We start from the raw sequence: 18,057 nt of genomic DNA, 5'->3' as shown, positions 1-18,057 counted from the left end.
TCCCGGTCCCGAGATCAAACCAGCTCCCAATAACCGAGTCTTCCCACGCGCTCGCCCGACGCCCGAATGATACACATGTGTCTTTCGCGAGCCTGGTTCTTGCTGGAGCTCGGGCCCGCAACCTTCGACAAAAGAATCGAGCCAATGCCAGTGCCCTTGCCTTCTGAGAGGTTGTAGTTCCCAGAAGTCACGAACCCAATGACATCTTCGTCCGGCGGCAGAGGGAGGTGCTCCTGACTAGGACCCTCGTCCGGGGAAAGAAGCGAAGCAGCGAGCCGCTGCTGAGGATCCTCATCCCTCACAGCCGCGCTCTTGCGGCCCTCGTCGCGCTTGGGCTTTTCAGATGCAAGGGCACGCCATTTCTTTCGGAGCTCCGGGTTGGACGTAGGGAGACGGTAGATGCGAGCCTGAGGGACAGGTGTGCCCCGACTGGACAGTGATATCTTCACCGTCGCGAGAGCAGCCTCCTGAACGGGAGTTGATGGATTGTTGATTGCTTTGGCGGCTTCGTTTGGGGTGAGATGGTAAATCGCCAGCGGCGGACAGGTCTCAGCTTCAGCTTCCGGCTTATCGGCATCGTCTGCTGTTGAGGTCGGTTTCGAGGATTCGATATGCGACTTTTCCTTGCTGTCACCTGTAGCTCCTCCTTGGACCAGGGCTTCCCAATCGCAGGCCCATCCCTGTCCGAATTCTCCCTTCTGCCCGTCGCCCAGGTCCAGACTACCAAACTCAGGCCTGCGTCCCTTCGGGCGTCTCTCCCATTCTCGTTTGGCCTCATCTCTCATACGTAAACCCCATTCCCAGCCCGCGCGAGTCCCCGGGAAATCGCCTGGAAACCAGGGCTCACCACTCTCAAAGGCAAACTGCTGCTGTTCCTTCAGACCGCCAAATCGAGGGTTCCCGCCACTGGAGAGGGGATAGTACATCAGCGAGTACCACACTGGAAGCACGCACTTCCACGGCAGAAGGACAGTCCAGGTGCCAGGAGCATTGCTGTTCCTCGGCTGCGTCACAGATCTAGAAGCCAGGATCATCACTGGAATCCGTGGGTCAGATGGCTGAGGCGACGGATACTGTCCAGGGCCGGCTTCAGCGCGTCGACGATTGATCGCTTTCTGACTGGGTAGTTGACGCGTCGCTGCCAAGCGTTCCCGACGATAAAAAAGCGCCGGCGCAGACTGTGTGGCATCCGGGGACCACGACGACAAAGTAACGGCCATCTCTTGCATCGCCGCATCCGACGATGGAGGCTTCAGAGTCTTCGAGGGGAAGTGTAGGCGGGGATCCGACACAGAGAACGCCAGAAGCGCGTTTTGCGGTAAGGATGATGGATTCGAAACGCCCAACAACGACATCCAAGTAGCCTCTGGACTGCCCGTTGGGAAGCCAGTCCCGTTTGGAGCTGTTGGTCTCAACGCCGCTATCAACGCTTCTGTCGACCCGGGGCCAGTGATATCGATACTGCCAATTTCAAAGCGCAGGTCTTCAACCATGACTGGGGGGTTCTGCTTCTTGGAAACATCCAGCAGTTCATTCCACAATTGCAGAAAGGCGGATGGATGCACTCGGACGAAGAGCTTCCTCGTGTCCCTCGTCTTTCCCCTCCTATCATCACCACCAGCACCAGCATCCACCATCTCAACATCCTCCCCCTTCGGCTCCGCACACCGGACCAGCGTCACCGGAGCGATCGGTTTCCCCCGATCACCACGCTCAAAAGCCCACGCCCGTAGACTCCTCGTCCCAGCCCTCCACTTCCTTCCCTTCACGCCCCACGCCTCCTCCCCATCGACCCCAATTGCTCTCAAAACCGCCTCCAACCCGGCCTCGGTCCCCTCCAGCTGGATCGTAGACATATAGCTCATATCCCACGCCACAGCGCCGCGGGAACCCCGCGCCCGATGCGAGGGCCTATAACTCTTCTCCGTCGGGGACAGGGGCAGGGCAAAGCGCCAGAGGGGATCGTTGGCGGTGGCCAGATGGGCGCGTTTAGCATGGAACATGTGGGTGGGCAGCCAGGTCTTGCCGCGCTGGCGCTTCCTGTACTTGGCATCGGGGGGCGGGGGCCGCGAGAGGCGATTCTTCTTGATCTTGGGCACGCGGGGCGCGATGCTGAAGCCATGGCTGCCGTCGGCTTCGAGCTGGGACCGAATCTCTTTGTCGCGCTGGGCCTTTGCGGCGGCGCGTTTGGTCTTCGTCTTGGAGTTGAGGTTCTGCAGTCGGCGCGCCGTCTCGAGCCGCAGGCGCATCTGTTCCGACGGTTTGCGGCGGCGTGCCGTCACCGTGGGCGTGTTATCTTCGACCATCTAGTCCCCACCAGACCGACGTTAGCTACCGTCCCAATCCTGCAGGTCAGGCCGGGTCAGGTCACAACGTACCTCTCTCTTGGCGCGAGCCCGGAGTCGACGCGGAACCCGCTTCACGTTGTGGCTTGCCGTCCGGCGTCGCAGCGACCGCGGCACCTTCTGGAAGGCGCGGCTCGTCAGGGCAGTCTTGGACCGCTGCATGCCGGCCTCCAGGGCGCGGATCTCGAAGCCGCGGGCGTCGACATAGGACGCGACATCGAGCTCTCCCGAGGCCGAGAGCGCGGCTTCGGCGGACTGAACGGCGAGGGTGCGGGCGTCGAAGGTTTTGGCACGCTTGCGAGCGGCCCCGGAGGTATTTTGGGCGCCCGGGAAGGCGGATTTGCGCTTCGTGGCGGGGTTCGGCGCCATGGTGGGAAAGCGAGCGAACTGTCAACCAAAAAAAAAAGGTTTTCCCCGGGGAGGAGAGGGGGAAAAGTGGGCGCTACCGTCAGCCTTGTGGTGTTGGCGCGAGCTGGAGCGAGCAAGTCAAAATTGTCGGAGCGTTCTGGGAGAGCTTTTAGCGCGTCACCCCTCGGCCGATACACGCACACACACCAATAATAGTACAAAGTAGGCACAGGGCGATCGTCGGGAGAACTGGGGTAATCAAGCTTAATTGATCCTACATGGTACTTTGTATACTCTGGATTATGTTTATCTACTAGAGAACGTGGGCTTGTTTTCATAGCATCGTTATTGCGTTGTATTCTCTAGTGGGAAAATAAGTCTAATTTTCTATTTCATTAACCCCACCACCAGAACCTCCTCGCCTTCTATTAACTCGGATCAGGTCATCTATCGGATATGTCGTAGTGCTGCATTTACAGGTGCTTGATGACAGCGTCGGCGCTCGAGAACTAGGAATTGTCAGTATGGTCGGAAAGGAATTGATGATAGAGACAAGACAATGACATACCTCAAGGTGGTTCTTGGCGGGCTCGCGAGCAGCGTAGGTGACCTTGCCGTGGTCGATGATGATGGCGTAGCGGCCAGTGCGACCCTCCTCGTCAGCCCAGCCGATGCTCTTGGAGAACTTGGCATCGGGGTCGGAAAGGAAGAGAATGTCATCGTTGGTGACCTGGTTGGCCTTGCCCCAGGCGCTCATGACGTAGGCATCGTTGTAGGCGAGGACGGCGACAACGTCGACACCCTTCGCGCGGATCTCGGGGAGGCGCTCGATGTACTCGGGAACGTGGCGAGCGGAGCAGACGGGGGTGAAGGCACCGGGAAGAGCGAAGAGGATGACCTTCTTGTCGGCCCACTCCTTGGAGGCGTTGTAGTTGATGGGGATACCGCAAGCGGTGATATCGCCCTTCTCCTCGGTCCAGGGGATGTAGCTGGAGAGGGTGTTAGAGGGGGGGTTGAGGCAATTGGAGGGGAAGCGGCGAAAGCACTTACGAGAAGACAACGTCGGAGGGGAAGCTGTCACCGGCCTTGAGTCCAGACATGTTGATGATTAGTGAGTTGGTGGGTTGGTAGATGAAATGGATTGAATGGTGTGGTGTTTAGGCAGTGTGAAGGAGATTGATTCTATGGATGATGAAGATAAGAAGACGATGAGGGGAGGGGAGGAAGGCAGTTATATAAGTTTGAGCGGCGTGGGGACCCAGGGGAACCACCGCCCACTTTTTTATCGACGTCGGCAGGTCTGTTTGACTAAGATAGGGAGCAACAGCGGCTCCTATCGGAGCCAGCCATGGGGTGATCCGAAGAAGAAGGATACCGAAACTGGTCGATTGATCAGGCTGTATTATCAAGAAGACCGCCCGAGACTGCCCCACCATCTCTAGACCGAATCCTTTACAAATCTCTCCCGTTCCGTCCTTGTACCAGAGCATGCATATGAAACGACGCTCTCTTATTATTATTACTGCCTATTATTGACCATGATCCTCTCACCGTTTATTCACCTTCCAATGACGACAGGGTGGCCCTGAACGGCTCATATCGACCCAATCATGCACCCCTCGTCATCCCGAGTGTCTTGGGTACTAGCGCCGTTCTTTGATCTGTCGGTCGGGATACTAACTACCCCCATCCCTCCAAAAAGAGGTGCGGAAATCCTCTCCATGTTCGGCCGGTGATGTGAGAGACCAGCACCCTCCGGGTCTCACCGCCGACGGAAGTGGCGGGGAATCTGTTTTCTTCCCCGAGAATTCTCCTCTGACGTCTTGATCCATTCTCGATCGAGATGAATCATCATCTTCAGTGGTCTGTTCGGGTCGGGTATTGGCCTCGGATGTTGGCCCGATCATCAGATAAGATTTGGTTCTCTCGTGGCGACTGGAGCTGACTAACTCCCAACAGTCTAGACACTCTCTTAGGAATCGCAATCTGATAATGTGGAGTCGCTAGGGTGATGAGAATCGATCGTCCTTTGATAATCCATCAAGATTTGGGTGTTTTAGTAATAGGGTAGAATCTGTAAGGTACTTTGGATTCCTTCAAGGAGGAAATATATATCTGTCGTGGGTGGAGGCGTAGTCCATCCTTGCTACTTGCAACAATCAGGTAGACATAGCACTTACCAATCTATATATACCTAATTCATCCATCCATCTAGTCGTATTCGTGCTAAATTGTACTATTCTACAATGAGTACTAAGACGTTTATGGACACTAATCAGCCTATGGTCTAGACGCACGTGACAATCTGAACTACATGTCTTCCCACGTCAGATCTCACTCGACATCTCAGTCAACCGGATGGTACCAAAAATCTACTTTTACTGATAATTAGAATTAAACATCTTCGCTACTCATCCTTGAGCTCAAGACAATGGCCGATATCAGACCTCCCTTCACGGCGGAATCCGCCAGGGCCAAGGTCAAGATCGCGCAGAATCTTTGGAACACCAAGTAAGCGTCCAAGCTATTGCCATCAAACCCGTTTCCTAGAGAGTAGCTGCCTTATCCAATGGCTTCTACTTGCCCTCTGATTGTTCTTTATATTTTGAAATTGCGCATCCATCTGGCCCTGGCATGTGGAATGAACCCCCCACCATCCCCCTTGCATGACAAGCTACGCAACTGCCTCGTGGCTGTCTCTCCCAACACCGCCCGCTTCCCTATTGATCCGTCCAGAAAGTGACACCCAGAGCACACATTTTGCCCCTGTCCCGGTCCTGGAACTAGATTCCGCCAATCGCACACTGACCACATTCCACCAGAGACCCCGTTCGCGTTGCTCAGGCATATACGCCCGACTGTATCTGGCGCAATCGCACTTCATTCTTTTCTGGAACAGAAGCAATCGTCGCTTTCCTGACGGCCAAATGGAATCGGGAGACCAACTATCGCCTCCGCAAAGAACTCTTCTCCTTCACGGACGATCGCATTGCCGTCCAGTTCTGGTATGAGTACCAGGATATCGAGGATGGGATGCGCTGGAAGCGTTGCTACGGTCTCGAGGACTGGACCTTTGATCGGGCGACGGGGAAGATGCGGAAGCGCATGATGAGTGGGAACGACGTGCTCTTGGGCCCGGACGGGAATGGTGAGGGGAGGTGGTTCGTAGATGGCGTGGACGTGGACGAGGTGTCAATCGGGGAGGAGCATTGGTGAGAATCTTTTCATCAGGAGGGAGACCGGGTTGAGAAATGGAGAGCGATTAAAGAATTCTGCGGATGGGGCGAAAGTGAGACAACGCCCACGTTTTTGTAACCTGCATACTGGGCTGCATATCCGGGGTCGCGTCAGTACTTTATGCCTTTTATTTGTTTACGGGCCTTTATCTCTTTGCTGAAGTAAGAACTTGGCTATCGATTAAAATTGCCAATTATTCTTGGGAACTTCAATTGCCATCTTCAAGCCATCAAGTACCCCGTAATTAAGCGTGATTAATAACGAGTGCGTGGGAGGAATGTGGCCGGCGCGGTGTTATCAACTAGCAAAATGACCGCCCTTGATTCGGACTCCGCTTCCCATTTGTAGGCGATCGGTTGATTAAACCCAAGGGCATACCCACGCAATTAATCCAGGGACCTCTGATAGCTGAGTCGTCTGCGAGATGGAGCCTCCCCCCTTTCTTGGGATCCTCAAGGGGGGAATGTTGACGGTCCTCAGCCACAGAGGCTCCAACCACGCCAGACCACTTCGACGCTCTCCCGCTGTCACACGAGCAAGTGCCATGGGGGTTGGTAGATTTGACGGATGTGAAGATCATGGGTCGAAGGGGACGAAGTTGGGAGGTTTATGATTTCGTAACCCCTTCACTTGGGTGTTGACATTCCCAATGCATCCATAATCCCCACTGCAATCGATGTCGAGGAAGACAACATCTCAACACAGGCACCACCCATAGAGTTCAACGACAGAAGTAACTTTTGAATCAGAATTTAACGAATAATGACGGCCTGCAAAACATGCCGGAAGAAAGATATCAACGGGCTCAACATTGAGAAGCCGGAGATGACCATGGTCCTGGTGCATTCCACACTATGCAGTACCGGGGGAACCTCTGGAATTCAACACACAACAAACAACTCTCGACCCATTCCACGGCCTTCGAACACTCGTACGGTATGCGCCAATTCGGTCGAACCACCTTCCCTCCCGCCTGTTGGGCAATTCCCTGGGCCTGTCGTCTCTTTCCAGCCCACGCTCTCTTTCGGACCATCCTTCACCACTCGACAAGCGCTGTCCGAGAGTCTGTTGCTTTCTTCTCGACTTGTTAACCCGACCTCCTCACGCTCCTTAACTCGTGTTTCTGTTCGTTTGATCGATGGCTTCGAAGCGACTAATCTAGGGAAGGAGAAAACCCGTGCAGGATCAGCCATTCATTACCGTTCATCTTGTCTTTTGCTTGGTGTATATCTTCCTTTCTACTAGGACATCTTCGCGTTGTCCTCATTTAAGTGACATCATTTATCCTGGGGCACAACGACTCCATCCCACGTCTCTCATTTGTCCGGAGGTCAGTCAGATCACACAAACACGCGTCCTATACAGAGTCTGACCCATCCCAGTCAAGTCGTTACCATCAACAAAACAGACAAGAGCAAAAAAGAAACAAACAATTGCCAAACCGACCCTTATGTTCTGCGCAAGCGCCATCGCGTCATAATCGTCTGGGTCGAGCCCAGTAATGGATGAGAAAGGCATCTTCCTCAACAACAAACAGGCAATGCGTCCTCCGCTCTCCGATGCCACCAATAGACTGAATTACTGCCAACCCCCGGGATCTGAACAGGAGGAACGCTACGAAGCAGAGCAGAACCGCCTTCCGACCCCGGAACCAATGTCGATTGTCACCAGCCCACAATCCACCAAGGGAAATGCAGACGTCGCTTGTTTCTCTCCCGTGGCCGACTCTCAGGCGGAGTCGAACCGCAACTCAGCCCTCTCCGCAGCCTCGATCGTGTCGAGTAAAGGAAAGAGAAAAACCCACGTTGGACCATGGCAGCTGGGGCGTACGCTGGGACGGGGTTCCACAGGGCGTGTGAGGCTTGCCAAACACGCACTGACTGGACAGACGGCCGCTATCAAGATCGTCTCGAAGAAGTCGGCCGCAATTGCCCAGAGTGAAAGTATCGCTGCGATGGATCGCAACATCGGCCTTTTCAGCAACACAGGCACGCGGCCCATGCCTTCTGGCATTGAGCGCGAGGTAGTTATCATGAAGCTGATTGAGCACCAGAACGTGATCAGTCTGTATGATGTGTGGGAAAACAGGGGAGAATTGTAGGTCTACCCCCTTCGGCAGCTCTGGAAGCGACGGCTGACTGAAATTACGCAGATATCTGGTGTTGGAATACGTTGAGGGTGGTGAACTTTTCGACTACGTTTCGAACAATGGGCCTCTCCCAGAGGAAGAAGCAGTTCGGTTATTCCGTCAGATCATCGCTGGTCTGGGATACTGCCACCGCTTCAATATCTGCCATCGTGACCTGAAACCAGAGAACATCCTGTTGGACGGTTGGCACAACGTCAAGCTCGCCGATTTTGGAATGGCCGCACTCCAACCGGAGGGCCATTGGCTCAACACCTCCTGCGGAAGCCCCCATTATGCCGCGCCAGAAATCATTTACGGCCGGAAGTACCGCGGCGACAAGGCCGATATATGGAGCTGTGGCATCATTCTCTATGCTCTTCTGACCGGATATTTACCTTTCGACGGAGGTGATCTCGCCAACACCCTGCGTCTGGTGAAAAAAGGGGAGTATTATATGCCGCGGGAACTCAGCGACGAGGCTGCCGACCTCATTGACCGAATTCTGCAAAAAAGACCCGAAGACCGCATTACTATGCTCGAAATGTGGTCACATCCTCTGCTCAAGAAATATGAGAAGCTGCACCAAGCGATGGCCAATCACTATATAGGGCCTCCCCCACCGTTATCGGCTCAAGACTGTGGCCCCCTGGTGACGAACCGACACGATATCGATTTGGATCTGTTGAGGAACCTCCAGACGCTGTGGCACGATGTGAAGCCAGACGCGCTGATCGAACGACTGTTGAAACCAGAGTACGTAAAAATCTTGATCCTACCTGTATGATGTAGTGACTGACTGTTCAGACCAACCTACGAGCGCATGTTCTATAACGCATTGGTCAAGTTCCGGAACGAGCAGCTCGAAAACTACCAAGGACAGCCTCTCGAGTACTCGGCTAGTGATTACCACCATATCTCGAAAGGCCCACGACGCCGTGCGTCCAACCGCAATAGCCACCGACCTCGCGTGGCCAAGAGAAGGGGCGGACTATCTAGTGTGAAAGACAACGGAGAGGACCAAAAGTCAATCAAGGAGGTAAAGGTCTCCTCCACGGAGGTCTGCGACCCATTCCGCTCCCACCAGGACGAGGCCGTTGAGAAAGATTCTCAATTGGTTCATGCAGCAATCATCAACAAGAAGCTCAATGAAGAGGCGCATGTTAAAACCAAGGCACCCCCAGAGCCCTATGTGCAGGTGGATGAATTCGAGGACGACGAACCTCCTAGTTCTCCTTTTGCCATCATACGAAACAAGAAGTCGAAATTGACCTCCATCAAGTCTTTCCAAACACGGACATCCCATTCTAGTCTGCGACGTACCATGAACGCTCCGCCGACGCCCAAGTCGTTCAGCTATAAGCGAAATGTCTGTTTCCAACATGTCCGAAATCGCTCACACAGCTCCTTGTCTAGCAAGCAAAAGATGGCGTATGCATCTATGAACAGCGTTAAGAAGCGACCAAGCCAGAGCAGTCTGGATATCGACTGCAATGGCAATCCCTTCGCAGATAGAGAGAGCAGCCCTATGCTCCCGGCCCAACCTACCGTTGTACGCGGCGCAGGAGTCACCATCAAGAGCTGTTCCCAGCCGAGGAAAGTACGGGACTCCGACATCATCTGGAAAGATGACGCGCGCAAGGTCTCGCACGAGCTTAGCCAGATCTGTGAGCAAGCATTCAATGGGGGATCCGCGTCGACGAACTGCACCGCCAGCACGTCCACGGCGTCGACGCCTCCAACATCTGTCTCCATCGCGTCACCAGAATCTTCCCCGCGCAAGGCCACGGCCGGTACCCCAAAGAGACAAGCGACATCGCCATCGCCCACATCACCTACATCTTATGGCGCTTCTCTGACTGAAACCCGCCAGAAGCTCATCCAGCACTCGACGCAGGATGGCTCTGACGAGATTCCGCCCTATCTCGTTACGGTCATCACTCATTTAGATCGTTTGATCGAACAGGACAAGCTACGACAGCGGGACAGGCGAGACCGGTCCTCTGGAAGCTCGTTCATCAGACGAGGCTCTGATGCCAAACCACTCCCTATCATTTCAGAAGAGCACAACCAGTCCACAGATAGCGGCAAACAAGTCAACGACACGCACACCGGCTCTCAAGATTCATCTCACTCTACCACCGATGCCCCGCCCAATAGCCTTAGTCGCTATCGCAAGAGAACCGTTCGGATGGTCCCTCACAGCTCCCTGCAGTCCATGGGCGATGCCACACCTCTGGAAGTGTACAAGAAACACAAGGAAGCCACCGCCAACCGCACACAGCGAACGCATGGCGGATACAAGCTGATGCCGTCGGATGAGAAGGGCCCGACGAACGTCGACTCCCCCAACCTCCGTCTGTCCCGAAGACAGCCCTGCGAACTGGACCCGATTGCAGAAGTTCCCGTGACACCAAAGCGCGCCAGTACGCGGGCCACAGAAACGAAGAAATGGCCGTGGTTTAGAAATAAGACGCAGATGCCAACTGAGACTCCCAGCAAAAGCCCTGTGGACCAGAAGCCAGTCCAACCCGTCGCCACAACCATTGCCGTGGACGAAGTCCACCCCTTGGCTGAGGACTGCATGAGCATGCCCCATGAAACCGTCAAGAACAACAAGGAGGATACCGAGAAGCCCAAGATGGGCTTCTTCCGAAAGTTCATGAAGAAGAAAGCCAACAAGTCTTCACCCGAGCCTCTCACAGGTGCGTCATACGCAGCCCGCCCCAGCTCCTCTCTATCTAACAAGGCTGCAGAAACGGAAACCGCAGAGCCCGAATCTACACTCATCCGTCAGAAGCCTGCAGAACGGCCGGTTGACCAGCATAAGCCTCTCCCCGCGCGGCCACGGGCTGAAGGCAAGAGCCAGAACTGGTTCGCACGGGTATTCCACTTCAAACCGGCGACGAGAGTGGTCGCGCTCAATGCGTCGAAAATGAAGGCCCGCAAGGAGGTGTACAAGATCCTGCGCAAGTGGAAGCAATACGGCTTGGAGGAGGTGTACCTGGACAAGGCCAACAGTATTATCCACGGCAAAGTGGGCGAGGTGAACTGTAAGTCCATTTCCTATGCTGTAAGCATCCGCGTCCAGCAGCAACTGACCATCCACTACAGTCCTCCGTCTACGACCCGTCGAGTTCTCGGCGGAGTTCTACACCGTCCTCGAACACGGCCGTCAGGCGAATATCAGTCTGGTCCGTTTCCGCCAGGAGCGCGGCGCAGCCTCATCTTTCCACAAGGTTGTGGACACTCTCTACAACGTGATGAGGCAGCGCGCCCTGATCGTCGAGGATCCATCCCGCGCCAGGAAGATGACCCGGATCCTGGATGCATTTCCTGACCCGTGATGGCACCATCTTGATTTCCTTCCTTGCCCATTTTGTCTCCTTTTGCTTTGTGTTTTTGCATGGCATGGTTGACCTGCATTTCAAGCATCTGCGGACCATCTGCGTTTTGACATTTTGAGAAGATCCTTGGATTTGGATCTGGATCAGACGATCTCTTCTTTTCCTTTGGTCGTTTGTTGCATTTACTCATTTTCTACATACACACCAAGTCACCACGCTCGTTGAACCATATGATCCAGCCGCTTTCTCAACCCTCTCCTTCCCATCACCATCCACTCCTTCCAAACCGCTGGATTTCCAGAACAGACATTCATTCACACTCAGCGAAATGAGCATCATACTCATCTGTCTTTTTCCACACTTTCCTTGGACTCCATTCATTCTTTTGTACCGTTTGTCGTTTGTGGGTTTCCCGTTCCTCAGGATAGCGTGCCTGTTTCGCTGCATGCATCATCAACCCTCTCTAGGTAGTATTCTGCCCTCGGCGCGAGTAACGGCAGGATAGAGCTAGTTTCTTTAGCATAAGATTCTCTCGAGGTTAATGCGTTAATTGTTAATTCAATATCATCCATCTTTCCCCATATACATGGCTAGATACGCATCTACGGAGTAGACCACTGCCTTATCCTGTCTGCCTGCAACGGATGAATATTAGGGCGAGGAACGATCACGTGCACGCACCAGACCTGCATCCTGGAGAGCAATTCCGGTATCAGCATGCGGTCATCGTTTGCCGGTCAAGATAGGCCAATGGCCGAGTCGGTGGATCGGGTCCCACCGGTGTGGAGGATGGATATGATTTCCGAGACTGTACTCCGTACGTACCAGCCAGGTTCTATCTATCATGTACTCCGTAAGGTTGATGAGGCAGAGCTGTAGAGGGTGTATGGAGAGAATGCAATACACTCTGATTAGGTACTAGGTAGTTGGTACCTCCAGCTGGACTACGCGGAGACTTGTCCCATGGACTTCACGGGTAATAGAGAGTATTGACTCGTCATACCATGAGACATAATATACCTTGATATCAATAGACACAGACAAAACAGACAATATGCACAGATGCTGAGAACGGCCAAAAGCAAACGCGTGAAGTGTAATTTGCAGGTCATGAAAACAGAAAAATTGATCAGACAGCCTCCCAGAACAAAAAGAAAAAGAAAACAGGGGCAAAACAACAGCATGGGTTGGAAACACAAAAAAAGATAACCGCCTTTTTTCCCATGAAGGCGCAATACCATAACCCAATAGTGAACAAGCATTTCAAGCCAACCCAAGTCCGAGAAAGAAGCACATCAGGCATGAAACGCAAGACAGAAAACCTCCCGAGATGTATTGGAACAGTGCAAGGTGAGAAAGAACGCAAAGAAATCGCCGCCAGTAGGAGTAAACTCCCTTGCGAAACAGTTCAAGGAAAACTCGGAACATAAAAAATTGTAGCAGAAACCCACACCATATTTCGCTTCGTGATGGTCAAGAGACAAAGAGCCATCCATTTTCAATGCGTACAACGCCCGTCCACATTACTTCCACGGGATGGCAGACAGCCCAGCGGTTGCCTGGCGCAGGTTGTAGAATAGCTGCTTGTGGACAACCAGCAGAAATAATCATGCGAGAACTGGGCGTGTTCAAATCGTGCCATCGTTCTCATGAAGAAAGCTCGAGCAAGGACTCGTTTCGTAGAGATACCTTCGCAAACCATGCGAGAGCACCATGCCGGACCGTGTGAGCATCCAATTCATGAAAGACGCAAACAGCAAAAGAAAAAGTGCATTAGTGGGTTGCCCCAAATAATTTATAGATCCGTGGTGGTGTATCGGAAAAGGAATAAAAGAGGGCGTAGATAGGGATTGCAGCTGCCTGACGTGAACCGACTGCAGTCCGAGGCGTAGATCGTGACTGACAGTAAATCAACAACCATAGCAGAGCAATCCAATATCCAAATCGTATATCTCATAAAGACTCTTGCTTCTCGTTTCCATGGCCTCATATCGTCGGTTTTGTTGGCGTAAAAATATTTTTTTTTTTTTCTTTTTTCATTAACTTCGTCTCCACCGGGGTGTCTCGTTTGCGTTTTCCACATGCACGACGCGGATATCGCGTGCCTTCGAATCGAAATTTCGTTCGTCAACTCGTACTTCTCGCCAGCCGTGTAATCGGGACACTCGCAAATCTTGCCTTTCGAACTCGTCGTAAACAGTCTCCATCTATCAACTGCCACCGCCCAGGTCTGTAGCGTATGCACAAGGCATGCTAGACACCCGTGTGGCCAGCACACAAGCCTTTCGCGACAATCAGCTCGATCGTACATCCTCCACTTCCAGCCCCGCGATGACCCATCGTCGGTCGTTGACACCTTCATCCTCTTGGTGCGATTGACATCCAATGACGTCATCGTATCCAGTGCGAAGAGGAATCGGTATTTATTGGTTCAACCCGCGTCGGTTCAAAGCGTTGAGCATGTCGCTGTCAGTGCTGGAGCGACCCTGGCTATCGCCTGGATTGAGCATATCACGGACGTTCAGTCCTGCGCGGGAGGAACTGGTAGGTGTTGAAGTAGGTGGGGGGGTCATGGCGCCCTGGGCTGGGTGCAATGGGGGGTAGGGGGAGCTATGTGGAGAGGCCGAATGACGGCTGTCGTAAGGGTAACCCTGCGGGGAAGGGCGTCGGTCGTTCGGGGGCGGAGGAGGGTAGTATGGGCTAGGAGCAGGGTGTGGCTGGTAGCCCGGGGTCGAAGTGGCGGGAGTAACGGGAGCAAGGTTGGTAGGATCCGGGTATTCGAAGCCGGAGCTGGAACCGCGGCGGCCAATGGGTCGCTATATTTTAAGAATTAGTACGACGCCAGGCGACCCTGTCGGACAGGGAATAGGCAGGGTAGCTTTACCGGCTCCTGAGGCACAGAGGCAAGGGGTGGGGGTGCAGCTCCATATGGATGCTGGTACATTCCTTGCGGCGGAGGGAGAGTCGACTCGGGAGGCTGGGGTTGTTGTTGCGGAGGAAGAGGCTGGCCGTGGGCACCGTACAGCATGACTCCAGCGCCGGGACGACCTTGGTTCTGAGCATTCCTCAAGTGGGGATACGCGGCATGGGCGGGCACGAAGGCTTGCGCTTGCGAGGAGACCGGGGTGAACATGCACTCTTGGTTGAAGCGGATACAGTTGTTGCAACGGCCATCCTGCGAGTTCTCAAACCCCGAGCACCGAATCTGCCAGATGACTGGAGTCAACCGAGACCATGCAACTCACAGGAGTCCAAGATAGAACATACCTTCCGTCTCCGACAGTAGCGACAGGCAATGGCAGTGCGCTGGCGGGGGGCCGCAGCTTGATAGACGACAGTAGGCGGCGGGGGTTGTTGTGCATACATGTCCGGAGGGCGGTAAGCACCTGGCGGGGGCGGGAGCCGGTAGGGATCTTGGGGGCCCTGGACGTGCGGATGAATGGCGGCCATGTTGGACGGGGGCGGATATTGGGATTGAGGCGGTGGAGGATATTGATGGTCTGCCGTGGGAGGAGGATATGACGCCGGAGGATACTGGAGAGGAGAAAGAGGAAAAGATTGGAGTCAGTCGATAGGAAGAGAAGCAAGCAGAGGAGGCAATGACGAGGTATTGAAGTTGTAGACAGAAGTAGGGACACGATGACGCAGGAATCTGAACGAAGGAAGAGGATGTTATCAACATACAGGATATTGAGAGGCCGGCGGATAATGAGCGGACGGGTTCTCTTCAGGTTGACTAGTGTTCCACTGAGGTGGTGGATACTGTCCCTGTCGATTAGGGTCGCTGTAATCGTGGGGATTGCTGGACATTGGGTAGCAGAGGGAGGGTGACGACGGCTGCTTTAAAAAGAACGGACCGGAACGGGGGTGGGAAGGGTCGAAAAAAGGACAGACGCAGGATGATGTGAGTCGAGAGTCACGTCGGATCCGCTGGTCGTTCGGCGAAGAGCCAAGGAGCAGGGCAAGCAGGGGTGTGTTTGTTGGCGTGCGTGTGTTTGTGTGGTGTATGTATGTATGTACGCCTGTCTGTCCGTCCGTATGGCAGAGGAAGAAAAAGGATTGGATGCGGTTGGAAGGGAACGGATCGTGTTTAAGGTCGTGGTTAGCGGATGGAGCGTATGTATGTCGTACGTACGGCGGTGGATGCGGTAACGATACGTAAGCGTATGGTACGAGGCGTATGGCACCGGTCGAGGTACGAGCCGAAGTTGAGGAAGTGGTGTGTGTGCGTGCGTGCGTGTACAAGGCGACCAGGATGGAGATGCGGAGTCCAAGCCAGTCAGAAAGAATCGGAGGTCAAATCAAAAACAGTCTTCCAGTTCCCGTCGGGTGATGTGCAAGACTAGCATAGCCTCGTGGTCACGCTGAAGCCGGGGTGGAGGAGAAGAAACCGGAAGGACAATTGGAAGAGAAAAATCGAATTAACAGGTGGAATAATAAGACCTAAATCCGCAGGAGGAAGCGAAGAAGGCGGGAGCGACGGCAGCTGGAAGAAAAACGACCAGGGGGGGAAGTTTGTCGATGGAGGAATGAGAAAGAAAGGGAAAAAACAGAGTGAGGGAAGAGAGGCGGTAAAGATGTCGAGGTGGTCAAATTAACAAGGGTCAGTCCGAAAAGGATAGGTAGGTAAAGTAGGTGGGATAGAAGGGGGGGAACGTAAAAAAAAAAAATATAATAAAATAGAAATAAAATGAAAAATAATAAAATAAAAAGGGACAAAGGGTAGAAAAAGAAAATTATAAAAAGAAAAAAAAAAAAAAGAAAGAGAAAAGAAAGAGCCTCGGGGATTTTGGTTATGACGTGAGCGTTGGATTTTTTTTCCTTTGCTCTCCAAATTCTGCTCTTTTTTTTAATAAAAATTATTTTCTTATTTTCTTTTTCTTTTCTGTCTCGGTTGTTTGTAATAAATACCTGGTAGGGCAGCAAGGTACCAAATTCTGCTTCCGAGGATGAAGAGCAAGCCAAGCAGAGACAATCAAGAAGTGGGTTTCGGCAAGTCAAGGAAAAGAAATGAAAATGTGTTATTGTTACAAAGGTACTAGTTGGCGGAGCTTCAACAAGTTAGAAGATATGTGCGATGCAACGCGTCACTCTCAGTATACGGAGTACATTAAGCAGTCAAGGAGTTGATGAGAATCTGGGGGATTTGGACCGCGGACGGAATTCCCTTTGAAACCTCCCTTTCTCCCAGGAGTGAAAGACAAGAAGATCATATCGGGCAAGGTAGCCCACCTACGGGGCTCGACTAAAATAGACAGCTGATAGTGTTCTGCAGGGGGCAAAACACACTTCTCCATGTGACAAAAGTGCGAAGGAGATGCATGCCTGGCACAGATGAAGAGGTCTAAAGATGACAACATCTTATTCTTGCAGAAGTTCAATCCAATGGAAAGCAGCAGCGGTAATAATCTCACTCAGCGATGAATAGTTGCCAAACCTAAAATTGATAGATGGCCGGATTGGATACAGCCAAACGCACGAAGACGGAGGTGATTCAACTCGTTCCAGCCAGTCGTGCATGCCTAATGATGAGATTAGATTCTGCTCAGAATTTTATTCTACCCTCTCCCCTTTCAGCTCGACATGCGTGCAGAGCGATGGACTACGTACTCTCTACTCCAGTACGGAGTAGGTGCTAGCTAAACCATGCCAATTCATAGGCTAGGAAAAACCCATACTAAGGCCAATAATTCAAACCGGGACCCAGTCAAAAAAAAATAACGATGGTTCTTTGGGTCGCCGACTCGCCGGTCCGTCCGGGAGGCAAAACGGTTGGGTCAAGCGCGTCAAAGCGACACGAGACGCAGGGTGCGAGGCCCACGGCTGACGGAAAGCGGAAAGGCGGGAAGATTCGCCAGATGGAGATCTCGCCCAAGGGATGCAACAGACCATCCTCTGGGTCGAATGGGTCGAAACTGGGGACGCCGCGAGGATTGGGAACCATTGCGGGTTGCAATCCTCACCGTCCGTCCGGAATTTTCTCTTCGCCAGAAAAGGATCCTCGTGGCCGCGTTTCCATCTGAAGTATCGGCTTGGATGGGATAGGCGACTCTCATTGGTTCCCATGGACAAAGCACGCGGGTAGTTAATTAATTCGTTGCTCGAATGAGAATTCGGAAAGCCGATATTATCACCCGGCGATGGCTGATATTGGACTGGGGATGATAGGATGGCTACCTAGGTTGGTAGCGAACATGGGGATGATCAGCATCCAATATGCAGGAATAAGAGGAAAAGAGGACAAGAAACATATGCTACACATTACTATTCCATTTCGTAGTAAATTTCACCAGATACATGGAAGATCTATTTTCTGTAGGCTGGGACTGATGAAGACGGGTGGAGAGGGAGAAGAACGGTCCGCAGGCATGGGTGGACCCTTGTCCAGCACGCCAGCGACCCATAGACATGGACGGGGAGTCTCCTAAGACGCAGCTAAAGTATTGATGGTTCCATGGGGATCACCTGAATCGTCGGAGGCCCTTCGGGTTGGGCGTTTGGCAGGGCCCACCGGCCACTCGGGGCGCAACTATGGGGAGTCTAGAGCCCGAAGAGGGGCTAGGTTTGTCCAAAGACGCGAAATGACGCCGCATGACGGAGCTGCCTGAGGATACGCCGGGACGGGTAAAGGCGCCGTGACCTCCACCGACCTTCC

General features: G+C 53.2%; 6 protein-coding genes across 6 annotated transcripts; 3 read left to right on the top strand and 3 right to left on the bottom strand.

The window, feature by feature from the left end:
* Nucleotides 1–14: 14 nt before the first annotated feature.
* On the bottom strand, nucleotides 15–2,714 carry ATEG_07223 (ribonuclease P/MRP protein subunit POP1; the record flags this gene model as incomplete). Its single annotated transcript, XM_001209909.1, has 2 exons — nucleotides 15–2,306; nucleotides 2,379–2,714. The coding sequence occupies 2 exons, from the start codon at nucleotides 2,712–2,714 to the stop codon at nucleotides 15–17; spliced, it is 2,628 nt and encodes an 875-aa protein (XP_001209909.1).
* Nucleotides 2,715–3,166: 452 nt separating this feature from the next.
* Nucleotides 3,167–3,793, bottom strand: ATEG_07222 (peroxiredoxin family protein; the record flags this gene model as incomplete). The annotated part of the gene is made up of 3 exons (XM_001209908.1): nucleotides 3,167–3,202; nucleotides 3,262–3,682; nucleotides 3,744–3,793. The coding sequence occupies 3 exons, from the start codon at nucleotides 3,791–3,793 to the stop codon at nucleotides 3,167–3,169; spliced, it is 507 nt and encodes a 168-aa protein (XP_001209908.1).
* A 1,331-nt stretch (nucleotides 3,794–5,124) lies between these two features.
* ATEG_07221 (nuclear transport factor 2 family protein) lies at nucleotides 5,125–5,909 on the top strand (the record flags this gene model as incomplete). The annotated part of the gene is made up of 2 exons (XM_001209907.1): nucleotides 5,125–5,204; nucleotides 5,516–5,909. The coding sequence occupies 2 exons, from the start codon at nucleotides 5,125–5,127 to the stop codon at nucleotides 5,907–5,909; spliced, it is 474 nt and encodes a 157-aa protein (XP_001209907.1).
* A 1,522-nt stretch (nucleotides 5,910–7,431) lies between these two features.
* On the top strand, nucleotides 7,432–11,402 carry ATEG_07220 (serine/threonine-protein kinase; the record flags this gene model as incomplete). Its single annotated transcript, XM_001209906.1, has 4 exons — nucleotides 7,432–8,027; nucleotides 8,083–8,811; nucleotides 8,863–11,108; nucleotides 11,170–11,402. The coding sequence occupies 4 exons, from the start codon at nucleotides 7,432–7,434 to the stop codon at nucleotides 11,400–11,402; spliced, it is 3,804 nt and encodes a 1,267-aa protein (XP_001209906.1).
* A 2,423-nt stretch (nucleotides 11,403–13,825) lies between these two features.
* Nucleotides 13,826–14,852, bottom strand: ATEG_07219 (Zn(II)2Cys6 transcription factor domain-containing protein; the record flags this gene model as incomplete). Its single annotated transcript, XM_001209905.1, has 3 exons — nucleotides 13,826–14,218; nucleotides 14,287–14,607; nucleotides 14,670–14,852. The coding sequence occupies 3 exons, from the start codon at nucleotides 14,850–14,852 to the stop codon at nucleotides 13,826–13,828; spliced, it is 897 nt and encodes a 298-aa protein (XP_001209905.1).
* Nucleotides 14,853–17,125: 2,273 nt separating this feature from the next.
* On the top strand, nucleotides 17,126–17,425 carry ATEG_07218 (uncharacterized protein; the record flags this gene model as incomplete). The annotated part of the gene is made up of 1 exon (XM_001209904.1): nucleotides 17,126–17,425. The coding sequence occupies one exon, from the start codon at nucleotides 17,126–17,128 to the stop codon at nucleotides 17,423–17,425; it is 300 nt and encodes a 99-aa protein (XP_001209904.1).
* Between the last annotated feature and the right edge of the window lie 632 nt (nucleotides 17,426–18,057).

The sequence above is a fragment of the Aspergillus terreus genome, genomic scaffold, assembly GCF_000149615.1.
Source record: "Aspergillus terreus NIH2624 scaffold_10 genomic scaffold, whole genome shotgun sequence".
NCBI lineage: Eukaryota > Fungi > Ascomycota > Eurotiomycetes > Eurotiales > Aspergillaceae > Aspergillus > Aspergillus terreus.
The sequence above is the reverse complement of the archived record's forward strand: the minus strand, read 5'-3'. Positions and strand labels throughout refer to the sequence as shown.